Source organism: Terrapene carolina, unplaced genomic scaffold, assembly GCF_002925995.2.
Source record: "Terrapene carolina triunguis isolate 2854851 unplaced genomic scaffold, T_m_triunguis-2.0 Scaffold714, whole genome shotgun sequence".
In the NCBI taxonomy this organism is placed as follows: domain Eukaryota; kingdom Metazoa; phylum Chordata; order Testudines; family Emydidae; genus Terrapene; species Terrapene triunguis.
Genome location: NW_020665065.1, coordinates 2022237 through 2037953, shown reverse-complemented (window position 1 = coordinate 2037953; position 15717 = coordinate 2022237). Strand labels below are relative to the sequence as shown.

Below are 15717 nucleotides of genomic sequence, written 5' to 3'. Positions count from 1 at the left end.
AGACTAACAGATTTATTTGGGCATAAACTTTCGTGAGTAAAAACCTCGGGTGCATCCGAAGAAGTGAGGTTTTTACTCACGAAAGTTTATGCCCAAATAAATCTGTTAGTCTTTAAGGTGCCACCAGACTCCTTGTTGTTTCTGTGTTTGTTGTCTCTTTAGATATTTATCTCCTGTTTTGGTTGCAAAAATAGGAAAATAATAATGTTTCTTGACATTATCAATTGTTATCTAATACCTCATTTGAGTCAGGGAAAAATCATTCTTTATCTTCTCTTCCTTCTTTAACTAAATAGCTTCTCAATTCATGGCCTTAATTTTGTAGCCATCAAATTGGGTTTAGAGGGGGTGACGCCTTCTATCGTTTGTTTCATTGATTTCATCTCGAGGATGGTCTAGATAATACTTAGTCCTGCCTCAGTGCAGGGGACTGGACTAGATGACCTAACAAAGTCCCTTCTGGTTCTACATTTCTATGATTCTATCTTTGTGCTGCTGATTTCATATTTTCATTTCTGTCACCGTTTTCTTATAAACACAAGGTAAAATTATGAATAAACTGGATTTTTCTCTCTCTTCCTCATGGTTATTTCATTCCTTATCATGTTCTCATTACCTTCTTGCTTTTCTTTTGTTTTGTTCTGTCTCTTTTTACTAGGCTAGAATATGGTCACCTTAAGCTCTTTAGAGCCCTGCGACCCAGGTTGGTAGGTTTGTGGGGGGGTTCCCAACCACCGGGTCACCTCAGAACAGTTACACTAGCTGTTTATTCCAGGTAATTTTGCAACATGTGTCCTCACTCACTGTCTGTCTGTCTCTACTATGTGCATCTTCCATCCATGCTAACTCAGCTCTTGTAACTCACAGATCTGCCCCAGGCTCTTCAATCCTTATTATTTTGGGGGTTAAATGTGCTCTTGTAAAGGGACTAATGTAATCATACCAGCTTGTGATTTTGTACCTGTTCGATGACCAACATGAGGTTGGTTGGTTGCGAGGGGGTTGTTAAGTGTCATGCCAATAACCACGACTTACTGAGTTTGCATGTTCTTTATAATACACCTGGTGCACTGTAGGGTGTGCCCTTCATAACATTCTTACAATAATAATGCAGCCTTCTTTTCAGCGTTTCACTTTATCAACTCAGTACAAAGACCAAATAGTCACATAGGCAAAACTAGAAAATCCAGACCACCACCACCATAAAAACGGTGTGTGTGTGTAAGTAATTAGAAAGAACAGGATAAAAAAGTCGTCATTAAAATTGTACTGAAATTATCTTCCAAGAACAGTGAATGCATAGGATAAAAGTTATTTTTAATGCCTTTTATTTAAAATGGCTTCACTAGCATTGCCTTTTTGACAGTATGGAGGTCTCTCTTCCTCTATCTATACATGCATACATATGTAGCTGCATAATTTCCCTGTAGTGAAAACAGTAATTTCATTTGATCAGCAGTTTAGGAGAAGTGTTATCAACTGCTGCTCCATGCTGGTGCCTGGGGAATACGTTGTACTCATGGTTCATTCGAAGACAAGAGCTTAGCTAAACACTTCCCGTACACAGCACTTTGTGTTGATTGGAGTGCAACTGAAGGGCACCGAAACCCCTGTCCTTTCTGTTTATAGTTCTGGAAGCGGATGTTCCTGTGATGTTTGCCGAAGGGATGGGGATTGGGGACACCACACATAGCATCTGTCCCATGTAGCTATGGCACATCCTATTTCTGACATTTCCCGTGGCTATTAAGAGGTGTTTCTCTTTTTCAGAAATCTTGGGAAATCGGGGTTGCGAGTGTCCTGCCTTGGCTTAGGTAAGTGACTCGATCGTCAGGTGCACTCTCTCATACCTCTCCTGTGTCCTCTTCACAGTGATTTCTCCCTCGGTTATTTAAGTAAGAGACAGGCCCCCAAGGTGGAGGTGGCAGGTGAAGGGAGCTGCACCTTTTGCATCCATCAGGGCGATGTTCCTCTGGTTCCATGTTGCATTAAAAATGGATGACCTGAAACCGGATCCAGCTACCAGTGCAGCATTTCCCTGCATTGTCGTTGCTAACTGCCGGTTACCGAGTAACCAGATCTAACCACAGATTTCTGTTCTGTCCTAAACCTCGGCCTCTCCCCCAGTGAATCAGCCTGGATTGTGGCCTCGCAGACCAGCATGGTTACCAGACTCTGAAATCCTCCTGTGCCCTTAGTGCATCTTGTATTCCCGATTGGTTTTCTGTATTAAAATATATGGCGGTTACAAGTTTACCTGGGGTGCTGTCATGGATGGGTTCACAAACAGGCATCTCTTTGCGTCTGCTCCTCAAGAGACCCATGTGCTCATGCCATTTAAAAGTAACATTTGTGCCACTTGCTGCATGTGGTTGTCAGAGCTCTTCAGCGTGGCACACGTCACGCTAGAATTTGGTTTGCAAAGACACCAGCCCTCAGTGAGGGCTAAGTCCACGCTCAGTTTAAAGCTCAGCGGTGACCTGCCGAGGCCACTTGGGCTCTCTTTGGCTTCTTTGTGATGTATGACGCAAGTTGGCCAGGTTGGGGAGCGGCGTTCTCCTTGTTCGGTGCTTTTTATAGAAATAGCAGAAACATCAAGTGTAGTTGCCGTTGTTTTGCTGGAGTAGCTGCTGTGTGTGTGTCTTGGACAATGTCTGAGCGACAAGGGACTGACACAGCTACAACTACACTGCCTGCCACAACTGGACAATGTTGATTTAGTTTAAGCTCTCACACCTTCATTGCAAGGTGAGCAGTTAAATCTTTTGACAGAAGCTTCCTGTATCCAAAACGTTAATGAGCCCTAGAAGTTAAATAAGTATGAACAAAAAGAAATCGGGGAATTAAAGAATCTGAGTAAAAATCCCATCTCTTCAGCTGATCAACTTTCCCTGTCTTGACTTTTACCTGTCCAGTCCCCAGAGACTCTCACCTTGACATTTTAATGGAAAAGACAAACAGAAAACTAAAATGTTGCTTGTTGCGGGGAAGAGAAACATATAGGCCTTTTTTATCCATCATAAAGAAGGAAAAAGAACATGCCTACGATTTTTCCATTGTAGGTCACTTTTAAAAGAAAAGCAATTTGAGTCACTGTCATGAAAATGAAGCATCTGAAAAATGTAAACAGTGAAAATCTGTTTCTCTTGTCTGAATGAAATTTTATCAAACTTTCATAAAAAGCATTTTCCCCTGGGCTGATAACAAGCCTGAGAAATCTCAGCCCAAAAGGTAATTTGTTTTTCAGGTTTATCAATGTCTGAAAAGGGGGGCATAAACCAGAAGTGTTTTATCAGCCCTCACGATAGCATTGGTAGTACAGCACTTTATCTCTTAAAAGACACCAACAACTCAAGATAGCTGCTGCCCCCTCACAGCTTAGTGCAGAAACAAATGTCTGTCTCTTCGATTGCTATCATTCAGATGGACTGCAAGGAACAACTTAACCTCTTTCTTTATATGAAACAAGCTACACGGCATTGTTCTCGCTTCCTCATGAACACTCGTGTTCAGCGCTTCCAAGTTAAGATCCTTCAAGAATGATCCACTCCTGAGCTGTAGTTTGCAGAGAGTTTGTGCAGATTTCAGAATCTGCTGTAATTGATTATATCCAGACAAAGAGTCACTTAGCACGAACTGAAAACTGTGCTCCCTGTTCACCTGTGACAAGTTAGAAGTATCCACAGGCAAGTGCCTTGGACTTCTGCAGAATCTAGCTTTTCATTTTAACAAAGACTAACTTTCTAGACATTTGGTTGCTCAGATAACGTTCCAAATGTGGCGTGAGTGCAACCAATGCACCCTTGTCTTCCTAAGGGCTTGCCTACATGGGAAAGTTATACTGGTATAAGGAAAGGTGTGAATTTAAACCGCTATAGTTATACCAGTAGAACTCCCCATGTGGACCCTCTTATTCTGGTAGGGGGGGTCTTTTTCCAGCTTAGTTTGTCATTTTGGCTTAAAAAGCCATTCTTATTCCAAGACAGGTATGTCCACATTGGGGGAGCTGTACCTGTTTAACTGTTCTGTATAACTGGGAAAATGTCATGTGTAGGCCAGCACTAAGTCTGCAGAGAAGCTGCCCCAGTACCTCTGTGGCTCCTCGTGCCTTTGCCAAGCTGCAACAGAGCTAAAATTGGGCAGCATCGAGAAAGCTCTGGGTATCCACTATCCACTAGAATAGGGAAGGCAACAGCGTGGCGAGGAAATGGCAAACGGATGAACTTTTACAGGTTCCTAGTCTGGGGATTCATGCTGTAATGTCAGGCAGTGGGGTCATTACAGGCAGACGGGTCTCCACTAGCAAATCGAAAGTGGTTTAGTTAACTGTTCCCTGCAGGTTGTTGGCTGGGAAGGGCAAGTAGGTGTTGCAAATGACTGGCAAGGGCAGAAGTACAATGCTCCATCCCAGTTTGGTGAGAGGGCTTGACCTGGCAGGAAGGCGTTGGAGAACCCAAGCAGTTGGTATCCTTGAGCATCCACCCGGATGACAAAAGTCTTCTGCCTGAGTCAGGCAAACACATGAGAGAGAGAGAGACAGACAGTCTAAGTGTAACAGCAAGTGATAGGGAGGCCCTGAGAGCCTGGTTCGCTCACCCACCCACAGGCTTTGGGCAGGGATATTTCACATCCCAGAAGGAAGAACAGTGGGGCCAGCTTGGTATTGACAGACTAGCATAGGACTGACTGCGTTTGGATTGTTCCTGTGTTTCTCTGCTAGTGACCTACAGATTCATTCAATCTGGAGCTCCCTTTTCCATGTTTATTGTGCCTTTCAGAGCAGAGTTAAGTTGTATGTATTTTGTACTTGTGTTTTCAGAATGAGTGTTTTCCCTTCTTTCCCTTTATAGGAACATGGGTGACGTTTGGAGGGCAGATTACAGACGAGGTAAGAATTGTTCCCTGTTTTGTGCTGCCTACTCCAAAGATACAGTTCTTGTTTTAGTCTCCTTTCATTGTACTGAAAATCAGCTTCAGGAGACTCCATAATCTAGTTCCTTTTATTGGTTTAAGTGTTGCCAATGCCCTTTTACGTGGGAAATCTTCAGAATGAAGAAAGGTTCTGTAATATTTACCAATTTTCACTATAGAGATGCATAAATATTCATGTTTGTCTGACATATTTCAACTTTGTTTTTCAAATTAGCTAGATTCATTTTTATGATTATGGCCAAAAGAAACTAAAATTATCCTTTCTTTGGCTAATTATTATCCACCAAGACTAGTACTTACTGCTTAGCAAATAATTTGTAGCACATAATTGGAGAATAATTTCCAAGAACAGAGACTAAATTCAAACCAAATACTTTTCACAATTGTTCCAGGAGCAGTTTGCTCATGAGCTGTTTGTTCCAACTATCTAATATTCAAAATTAGAGATGCATTGGTTAGTTTAATTGGACACACAGGTCACGTGGTAGTCTTTGTGATCCCTAACTCGGTGAGCATAAGTCTTAGAACCAGTCTTTCATTGCTAATTACTTGTGTTTAAGAGTTCAAAATTCGGAGTCAGCACATAGTCTCAAATGACTTTCTATGAACACCCTGATCTATAAGGTGATTTTTCTGTAATATTTGTGGGAAATGAACACAAAAGGGGGCACAAACACAGCTGAATTTAACAGATGTTTTTGTTCAAGCAAATATCCCCAGAAAACATGTACAGCTCTGTTACATTGTACATGGATGTTGGAACATGCATCTCATGGGGATGGTGAAGTTTTTAAGTTAGTGCTGTTTCTGTGAAGCCAGACTTTCAGAAGATCTATTCAGTTTACCAGTAACATTTGTGAAACATGTGCTGCAGCTGTATCTTTCCCTGGTAATACAGACTAGGAGACAACTTTATAGCCTTCTCCATTCTGTGTAGTAAATGTATACAACGCAATACTTGCATCATGGTTTTTCTGAGCCAACAGATGCCAGCTGTAGTCTGAGCTAATACCATATAAATTAATTTTCTGAACACTGGATTATAAAAGTGGGAGGAGGAAAATCATATTGCAGGGTGTGCTTGGGATTCCCTGTTTTATATCCATAAGCTACTGAGTGCATCCTGATATGGGGGCAAATACCCTGGACTGAAAAATACATAGCGTGCAGTTTGCATGGTATTGCTGTGCAGTGAGACCAACTGTGGCTGCCTAGAGTTAGGCATCTAAATAATCAGATCACCTCATTAGGTGCCCAACTTTAGGCAGCCTAATTTGTAATGTTTGGCCTAAGCATGTTACCGTGTGCTGTGTTACACGTGTGTTTTAGTGATATAGAGGTCATGCCGAGGGGTTTCTGGGCTCCTGCTTTCTACGACGGGCTCTCTATAAACATTACAAATGTTTCTTTGCAGATGGCAGAACAGCTGATGACTTTAGCATATGACAATGGCATTAACCTGTTTGACACAGCAGAAGTCTATGCTGCTGGGAAGTAGGTACCTTCTCTGTTTCTCTAACCAGGAGACACAAGTAGATGTGTTTTAATAAATGGGTGATTGCTGTAAACATCCAGAATGACGCTTTCCCTGGCTACCCGACTTTCCCTGATCAAAGTGCTTTTACTATGTTATATTTTCTCCAGTATTTTTTCTTTTGTTCCGGAGTTCTCTAAAACGTGCACACACACCCCGGCCCAACCCCAAAGCGTCATGTCCTGGATTCCCTGCAAAGTCTCTTTGCTTTGCCGTTTGCTCTGCCAGAGGGGTCACGTGGCACCTGCTCAGTTCTGCTCTCACTCCCTGCTCTTATGGAGAGCAAAAGTGCAGAGCAGGAATGAAATCTGGGTCTCGCCTCAGCTGGTGGCCGGTGCTTACGCTCTAGTATTTCACCAGCTTTATTACAGCAGAGACTCCTGCCCCATAAAGTTTTTCTCCCAGAATGATGATGTCCCTTCTGCATTCCTTTGCCAGTGAAAATCCAGGTGTTTTTTTAGCTTCTAATTAAGTGCTCTTCACTATGGAGCGCACAGGCTGCGTCTTCACTGCAAAAATCCCAGTGGGAACAAGGCATGGGAGTTTTTACCTCATCTCACTCCCTCGAGGTAAACCCCATATTGGCAGGGAGAGGGGTATAGGGTTGAACTCAGCTAGCTACGTCAAAGTAAAAACAGCTTCATCTCCGCTTGGATTTTACATTGCGATAGGTATCCCAATGGAAAAACCCCTTCTGTGGCAGTGAAGAGACAGGCATAGTTAGAGCAGACGGGGAATGTAGACAATCAAGTCCTAAGCCCCAGCACTGCTTCAGCCAAGTGACAGATTGCAGATACGTTTTCCCTTAATCCCGCTGCTCTGGCCGTATCCCTCGGCCAGGGGTCCCATCTGATGCTCTGTTCATGACAAAGGAGCGATCGCTGGGGAGGAGTGCCAGGGTGCTCTGTCGTTGATGTTCTTCGCTCCTGCCGGGTTAGCCAGGCATTTTATGGTTTAAGATCTAAACAAAACCTTTGTTCGCCCAACAGAACAGACTGTTAAAGAGGTTGAGAAAAGTTGTGTGAAAAGTTCGCTGGCTCCAGTGCTGCTCCTGCCTGGCCAATGCTGTGAGAAAGGGCAGCGGCCGCGCCGCGTTTAGTCCCACACTCGGTTTGGGGGCAGGACGTAGTACGCGCTGGCCTGTGCCAAAAGCACTCCTGAGAGCCACCGAATTGTTACAGCCTGTCTGTGCCGGGAAGGTAAATTCACGTCGCTTGGTTCCTCGACACACTGCCGGCCTCGCCTCAGAAAACCCCTGTGGACTCTAGCCAGGCCTGTACACCCAGCCGGGTGCAGGGTCTTGTCCCTGCTCAGAAACGGGGCCCATATAAGTACCATAGATAGATAGCGGCTCACACTGCCATTTTCCACTGGCCCGGCACAGTCTGTGAATGAATGTATTTTATTTCTATTGGTTTCATTGCATGTGAAGCACTTATCCCTGACTCCAGGTGCTTTGACGGCGCTGAAACAGACAAAATCAGAGACAAACCCAGTTCTGCTTCAGGGAATGAGCTGCCTCCATCCTCTGGCCTACACACAGTGAACTGCTAAGGAGCCTGGGGCAGTCTGGACTAATAAGTGGGGGCACCTGCTCACAAGAGATGGAGATTTGGAAGGCAGAGGTTGTCAAGGGATTAGGATTGTACAAATTGATATGAAATGGTGCTTGAGCAGCAATAGCTAGTCTAATGTACACTGACTTTGACCAGCAGTTTACAGGTGTGCAAAACGAGGTTCTGCTGTGAACCAGAGAGGGGTGCATGGGCAACAATGGATTGGGAGGGACAATCAATAAATTACAAGCACCAGAGCCTGTCTCAATCGTTAGAAAAAGGTCACAGCCTGATGCTGTTGAAAAACGAAATAGAAAAAGTAGACGCCATGAGGTGCAGAGTGTTTGTTCCTGCTCTCACTAGGTTTCCGTGGCATTTGCTTGCATATTACTAGCAGGTGGTCTGAATCCCTCTCGGTGTAACTGGGCATGGTTTTTAGACAGGCTGGCAGTGCTTTTCCCTTTGTGTACGATATCCTGGTTCAACAGGTCAGACTGCGAGTAGCAGGGGAGCTGGGGGTTGGGCTGCCCCATCCTTTTCGCATCTACAAATATTTTTCTTCCGAAGTTTTTATTAAAGAAAAACTGAATAAAAAAAAGGAGTGAGGGGGCGAGTTTGCTGTGCAGTGTCTAAGGGGAGGTGATGGGTGATCAATACAGGGGGGCACACGAATGACAGCACACCCGGGGGAGCAGTGCAGTGTGCATTTGGTCTAGAGGCAAAACCCTACTGTGGAAAGAACTGCAAATTTCCTAATTCTTTCCTAGCTCAAGGCAAGCTCTACGGGTCATAACGACAGCCCTGCCTTGCTGAGAGCCCGGACAGTGAGGCTACCAGCACTGCCATGGTGCCAGTGTAGGGGTTTTCCCTACGAGAATTAATGAACTGAGTTCCTGGGGCAAGATCTCCCCTGCCCCCTTTACAGAAGACCCATGCACAAGTCCTGTGCGCCACTCAACTGCCTCTTCAGGCCTATGGGCCACGAGGCTGAGTGTCACCCAGAATGATTAAAACGTGCTTGGAAGCAGAAACGAACACACACCCCTCCAGATGTGTTTGAATGAACGCACTGATCTAGAGCCAGATCCCGAGAGTCTGGCTCAAACTCCTGTTGAACTCAAGGGTCTTCGAACCTGATGCTTGGGTGTTATCAAAGAGTAGCCTCCCTCTAATTTCCCGTGGCCAGAAAAGTTACATCTGGGAGTTAGCGTTGCCTCTGAGATTTAACAGATGCTTGCTCCTGTTTCAGTTCGGGTGGCTGAAAGAGTTTGAGATTGGTGCACTCCATGTTTTGATTGGCTGACCACAGCCTGTTCTATCTTCCTGTCTCACTGATTTGGTTACGCTGCCAGGTACAGCACTTCCTGACTAGCCCAGCTTATCTTCCAGGCCATCATGAGCAGAGCAGGACAGGGTTATTTTAATTCTTCTTTAACAACTACCAAGAAGCAAATTACAGCCACAAATTCAGAAACTTTTCAAAAAAGAATTAGATAAGTTCATTAATGATCTGGAGGATGGCATGGACTGCACCCTCAGCAAGTTTGCAGATGACACTAAACTGGGAGGAGTGGTAGATATGCTGGAGGGTAGGGACAGGATACAGAGGGACCTAGACAAATTAGAGGATTGGGCCAAAAGAAATGACTCCTGTGGGAAGTAGGGTTGGGATCAGTTAGTGAAGGGACGCAGCTCTGGCAGATGGGGGTATTAAATGTAATGTACATTGCGTTCTTGTCCCATCTCTGTTGCTAAGATGTATAACAAGCAATTACAGAGAGCAGTTCTTTATACACTGCAGGACAGTGCAAAGGAAGGAGGAAATTACATTGCCTGTGGCCAGGATATTTTTATCTTTGACCCTGACAAATGCCAAGAAAATTCCAGCTGTCACTTGATCCTGTACTGCAGTGTAAACAACATGCAGGATTCCTCCTTGTTCAGAGAGCCCGTTAATAGCCACTGGAGTGGGTGGGGCCTGGGGTAGCCTCGTTAGCCTCAAATTGTCTTGTTCTCCTTAGCTCCTTAATAACGTTTTAACACCCGGGATTTGAAATACATGGGATCCCTCTGTCGAGAGCCGATTTTCATGATTGAAATGGTTTGGACCTAATTTCTATACCAGACTGATGAAATCATCATTTGTGTTTCTCTCTCGTTGCAGGGCTGAAGTTGTGTTGGGAAATATTATTAAGAAGAAGGGTTGGAGGTAATTTTATTCTTCCTTAGGCCAAGTGCCACGTTAGAGCCACAGTGCTTCATTTTTATGCTTTGGGCAGTTTCCTTGATAACCACTGTGTTTGATACAGAAGGAAGGAAATGAACGGTAGGTAGCCAGGTGAAGAGTCAAATAACTGTACTGGGATTTGCAGGGAGTGGTGCATCTGTGAGCACCACATTTGGGACACGGAGTGTGAAATCCCCTCTCTGGTCCCTCGCAGTGATCGCTCCAGGGTAGGAGTGGGGCAGGGTAGGGGAATCTTTTACTGCTGCTGCCTGTCCTGGACTTGTTCCTGCGAATGAAGAGAGTTTCTGCCTTCTAGGTGGTTGTATCGGCATGAAATAATAACGCCGTTCTTTATGGCTGGCGTTCAGTCTTCTGGTAGCTCTGGGGCCCAAGGTGCATGCCAGACAAAGGTCTCTTAATCTCACTGTTTCCCCTGGTAAATCTCCATTCCTTTTCCTGATGGAGATGGCCAGGGCTCGTCAGTCCATCACAGCCTGGCACCTCTCCCCTGTCCTGGCTGGGTCAGAGCAGAGTGGCGTTTCTTCAGGGAGGTGTTCGAAGTGATCTCAAATTGTAAAAGCCACAAGGAAGAGCAATTTCAAATACCAGCTCACTGCAGTTGGGCATGAATCATTAATCATAGTAGGATTGTCAGAAAGTCTGTAAATCCTTCCCTCCCGAATGCCACAATTATCATCCCAGTCAGTGGTTATTGGGTACATTTTTCCCACTCAATTATTTATACTTGTCATTTTGTTCCCCTGAGATTGTTTCTTTGCATTAATTACCATGTGACTGCAGCTCCCAGTAATTAAAGGTAATTGACTTATTAGCAAATCCCACCAGGAGCTCTCCTGTCAGCGCTAGGAGGCGCTCTTTGGCACATCATCCTCTTCTTTTTCCAGCACCCAGGTCCTGAGCAAATTCGTCCATGTCTGCTTTGAGATGCCATTTGAGCCTGTTGGGGTGTTGCCTGCGTAGTTTTGTATGCCCTGTTTCACCACTGTCTCCGGGACCGTTCCTGGCCGCTCTCACCATGCATTCCCCATAAAGAACAGTCTTAGGCGGTCATGTTAGCAACATGGCCAACCCACTGTGGCTGGAGCCTTTTGATGATTGCAGTCACACACTGCACTTTCAGTCTTCTACAGATGTCGTCATTTCTTCGTCTGTCCAGCCTTGTCAGGCCTAGGATGTGGCGCAGATGCCGCACTTCCAGAGTTGGCAGCTTTGGTTCTGGATGTTTGTCGGTACCCATGTTTCACAACCGTAGCGTAACGTGGGCACAATGAGTGTTGTATATAATCTGGTTTTAGTGGTCATGGACACGGCTGAAAAGGCGTTATTTGCGTGCCTGAACAAAAATATTTGGACTCTTAAATCAAACAGCCCTCTTAAGTCTGGAGTAGGCTCCAGGACCATAGCAGCTGTTTCAGTAAGTTCACAGTAGTTGGAGCTGGTAGCAGTTTCTCCTAGTAGTTGCCATGCTATAGCCTGCTGGATGGCCCTGAAGCAAAGTGACTTTGGGCTACAGGGCCAGACCCAAAGCTGGGACTTTCAGACACCAATCGCACTCTTGACAATCTCACCCAAAGACTTAACCCCAGGATCATCCAAGGTGAGGAGGGTCCTAGAGATAACACTCCTGATCTGTGCTAGTGAAGGCTTCTGATCAAACAGCCGAGCAAATCACTAACCTTACTTACGCTGAGGTACATCAGCAGTAACTCCACGGTGAAGTCAATAGAATTATCCTGGTTGTGCCCCCACAGTGCTTGGTGCTAAATCACTTGCCTCTCACAGACCAATGAGTTGGGAAGTGCTGTGGGTATTTGCGTAACTGGAAGCTGCGGGCAAGCCTCGCCTTGGGGTGGTAAGTGTTGGGATGGGCACCCAGACGAGCACAGAGGGCAGAAGGGAACCTTGGCTTGGTACATTTTATGCAGTGACTCTGTTTCTCTTCGCAGGCGCTCTAGCCTGGTCATCACAACCAAAATCTTCTGGGGAGGAAAGTAAGTAATACAGGCTAATTTCACCACCGCTGTAATTGTCCTAGTTGTACTGGACACTGCTAACCTGGGCCTGTTGTTTTTCAGAGCAGAGACTGAGAGGGGACTCTCCAGAAAACACATCATAGAAGGTGAGAGAGAGCACATCTGCTTTAATGCTGTACATAATCCTGACCCTTCAAGGCACTTGAGCACATGCTTAACTTTAAGCACATGAGTATCCCCATTTAACTGAATGGAACTACTCACATGCTTAACCATGTGCTTTGCTGGATCGGAGCCTATCTGCTGCTCCTGTATATTACGGTGGGAGAGTCTGCGGGAACTGGGACCTGGGGCGTTCCCATTCAGGAGAAGGAACCAACGCTCTTCGACAGGGCTCCAGCTGAGCCCATCCTTGGGCTGCTTCGGCGGCTGCTTTGCCGTGTCCCAGTGGCTCTCACACACCTGACCAGGAAGCTGTGGGTGTGCTGTCCTGCCGAGATGGCGTTAATGGCACTGCAGAGTGCCTTGCAGACACCAACCTCCTGGCTTGGCAGAAGGAGCAGGGTGGGGGAGAGGCACGTGCTGGTGGTTATTGTTAATAATGAGCTGAATATTTCCCTGAGAGTCATTATAAGTGTCCTTCAAATTGCCTGGCAACTGGCCCCCGTTGGGCAGCGGTTGGATACGTTTTAGCGTCACCAGTGCTGCAGCTCTCCCCGAGATGGTTTTCATTCTGTTCATTAGTGAGTGGCCAGCCCTTGTGAAAGCTGGGGCTGGGGCAGCAGCGAGTTGGGGCTCTCCACGGAGCATGGGGCACAGCACAGCCCTCTAGCGCAGATGTGGGTCGCGGTGCTCTTAACGCTCTGGGACAGCCTCAGCAAAGCTGTGATCACCAGGCCTCAGGGCACCATCTCAAGAGCGTTAGTGCAGCTCTTCCGAGCCTGTGTTTGCAAAGTGCTCGGAGGTAACGAAGCAGGGTGCTCAGAGGGGAAATGTGCTTGATGGCCTTTTGTCCTTGTTTGCTCATCACCAGGTCTGAAGGCTTCCTTAGAACGGCTGCAGTTAGAGTACGTGGATGTCGTGTTTGCTAACAGACCAGATCCCAACACACCCATGGAAGGTAGGTTCTACTGCCAGCTTCTCCCGAACAGCCTGTTTCTGTTCCAGGTACTGGTCAGCAGGCAGTTGAGATTGATGGACTAGCCGCGGTCTCACCATTCGCGTCCGGAAGTAGGGAGTGACTTCTAAAGAGTATAGCGTTGGGGAGTAGGAGCGCTAGCCGTGGGCCGCCAAATCATTTTCAGAATAGCCTCTTTCTCTCCCCCAGCAAAGTGTAATAGAGAGGCACCAGTCAAAGGACTTCTCAGGGGACGTTCCCCTTGCTTGGTGTCATGGGGAAACTCTTATGCTTAGGCGTCCCAGGCCTGAATGAGATGCTGTCCTTGTCCCTTTGGGGTTTGTGCTGCAGGCTGAACTGGGACTCTTGAAAATACATGATTCTCGCTGCGTTATCTCCCTTTTCGTTGCGTGTTTGCCAAGCACGACAGAGCCCAGGTCCATGACTGGCGCTCCTAGGTTCTAGGATAATACAATCAGCAATAGGGTTACGATCATTATAATAATTTTCTCAAGCTGCTGTGCTAGCAGTTTGTACCTCTGCAACAGATCTAACTTTTCTCATTTCATGGCCTGTCCCATTTCTGGATTACATACTCACCCATTCTAAGAAGGAACTGTTAATTCCTTGTTAGTTTAACATCTTATTAGTCAAATCAGGTCTGAATTTTTCATTGCATTTTATTTTTTGATGTTTTGAATGTTTTAATCATGATTTTGGTGACGGGTTTTTAGTTGCAGTGTGTTTTCCATTATGTAGCAATTGTTTCATGTGTTAATACGTTCAGCATATGTAAACAAACCAACCAAAAATCTTTTGCAACCTCAATCCCCCTCCATCCCCATGTGACGAGGCCTTCTCGGGATGCGCTCTGCTTCTGGAACAGACTGTGTTAATGGTGCTTTGATAGGGGGCTATTCTTCCTCCAGACCCAGACCCTTTTGTCATGCCGTTCATTGTAATATGCCAGCAGTTGTAAACTCTGGTCTCTTTAAATCTTTCTTTTATCACCAGGGGACCCATTTAGTTCTTCCAAGTCAAGAACATTCATCATAGAAGGTACATCGTACCCGCAGTCCGAATATTGACTTCTGTGTCCAAACAGCATTTTATGGGACAGACTCTGTATTTATATTTACACGACTTCCTTTCCCCCGTGGCAAACTTCTCCATAAAATGCACAAAGGAAAACAAACAAAAAACCCTCCTTGCCTTTGAGAACATCTTGCAAGTAAAAAGAAAAAAGCAACATAGTGATTAGTTCTTCTTCCCTCGATTCATGTCACTTCATTCTTTTGTTCCTTTCCTTTGTTCAGTGCATGACGTGCCATTTTCTGCTATGCTTGTCTGTATGACAGGAGGTCCCCTCAGTTTGAAATTCTGCATTAAAGCCTAATTTGTTGGTTCATTAAAATAACATGGTACCTGTTCCTAACATGCTTGTGATCTTGGAGGAGAGCAGTTCAGGGATCAGGGTGAACAAATCAGTAGTCCAGGGGAGAACAAGCAGGTTGTGGTGTTCCTCACCCAGAAGTTTTAAAGTCCACAAGACTGTCCACTTATCAGCACTCAACCCACACCACGGGCCTTAAAGTTTACATTAGCATCAGAAAATACAGTTGTCTGGTAAGTTGAATGAATTGGCTACCAAAGTTGTTATTCTAGTCAGTTACTGAAATATGTTATGCTGATTTCTTCACCCCTTTTAATGCGCCTGGTCTTGCATAAGGAATGTGGTTGAATTTTTTTTTTTTTTTTTTTTTTTTTTTATGAGCCTGTACTAGGGTTGGGCAAAATTCTGTGTAACTGCGCTCCCTGTTGTGGTAAATTTTGACTAAAGACTACATTAAAATAACGGGGCAGAGTTTTCAGCCCTGTTCAGAGTCAGATTCCCACGGGGAGCTGCTACCACTGGGGTGCATCCCTTTACCACCACTAGGTTGGGACCAAAAGGCTAATAATTGGCTGGTTATATATCCAGCCAGTCTAACTTTTTACAGCCCCAGCTATGAATATGTACAGTAGGTACAAAGCATTCTGTCTTCTTGCTCCTATTCATTATTGAACTGAACGCCTGTTGCAGTTCACTTGCAGTACATTTTTAATATGGTTATTCAAGCATTAGTGTCTGGAACTTGGGAAAATAAGGCTCCAGTCTCCGTGCCAATGGGATTTTTTAAATTAAAGGGGCAACTGCAATACAGCTAATGACCAAATGTGACACCAGCTGTATGCAACCTGCTGAGCCTATTCCAGTGACGTAAGAAATGCCCATTTTGCCCAGCTCTGACAGTCATTGCTCTCTCTGCTTATGATGGGCTGGTCTTCCTCCTTGTCATGGTTTGTGATCTTGTGCA

The 15717-nt window shown here is 45.4% G+C and overlaps 1 protein-coding gene across 2 annotated transcripts in view; it reads left to right on the top strand.

Annotated features, from left to right (window-relative positions):
• Positions 1-15717, top strand: part of KCNAB2 (potassium voltage-gated channel subfamily A regulatory beta subunit 2) — a 57623-nt gene that overhangs the window by 27088 nt on the left and 14818 nt on the right. For both annotated transcript variants that reach the window (XM_024207798.2, XM_024207800.2), the window contains 7 exons: positions 1771-1814; positions 4851-4888; positions 6347-6426; positions 10187-10231; positions 12217-12261; positions 12346-12389; positions 13277-13363. In XM_024207798.2, the coding sequence (XP_024063566.1) occupies positions 1771-1814; positions 4851-4888; positions 6347-6426; positions 10187-10231; positions 12217-12261; positions 12346-12389; positions 13277-13363 (383 nt within the window). The remainder of the gene's footprint in view (positions 1-1770; positions 1815-4850; positions 4889-6346; positions 6427-10186; positions 10232-12216; positions 12262-12345; positions 12390-13276; positions 13364-15717) is intronic.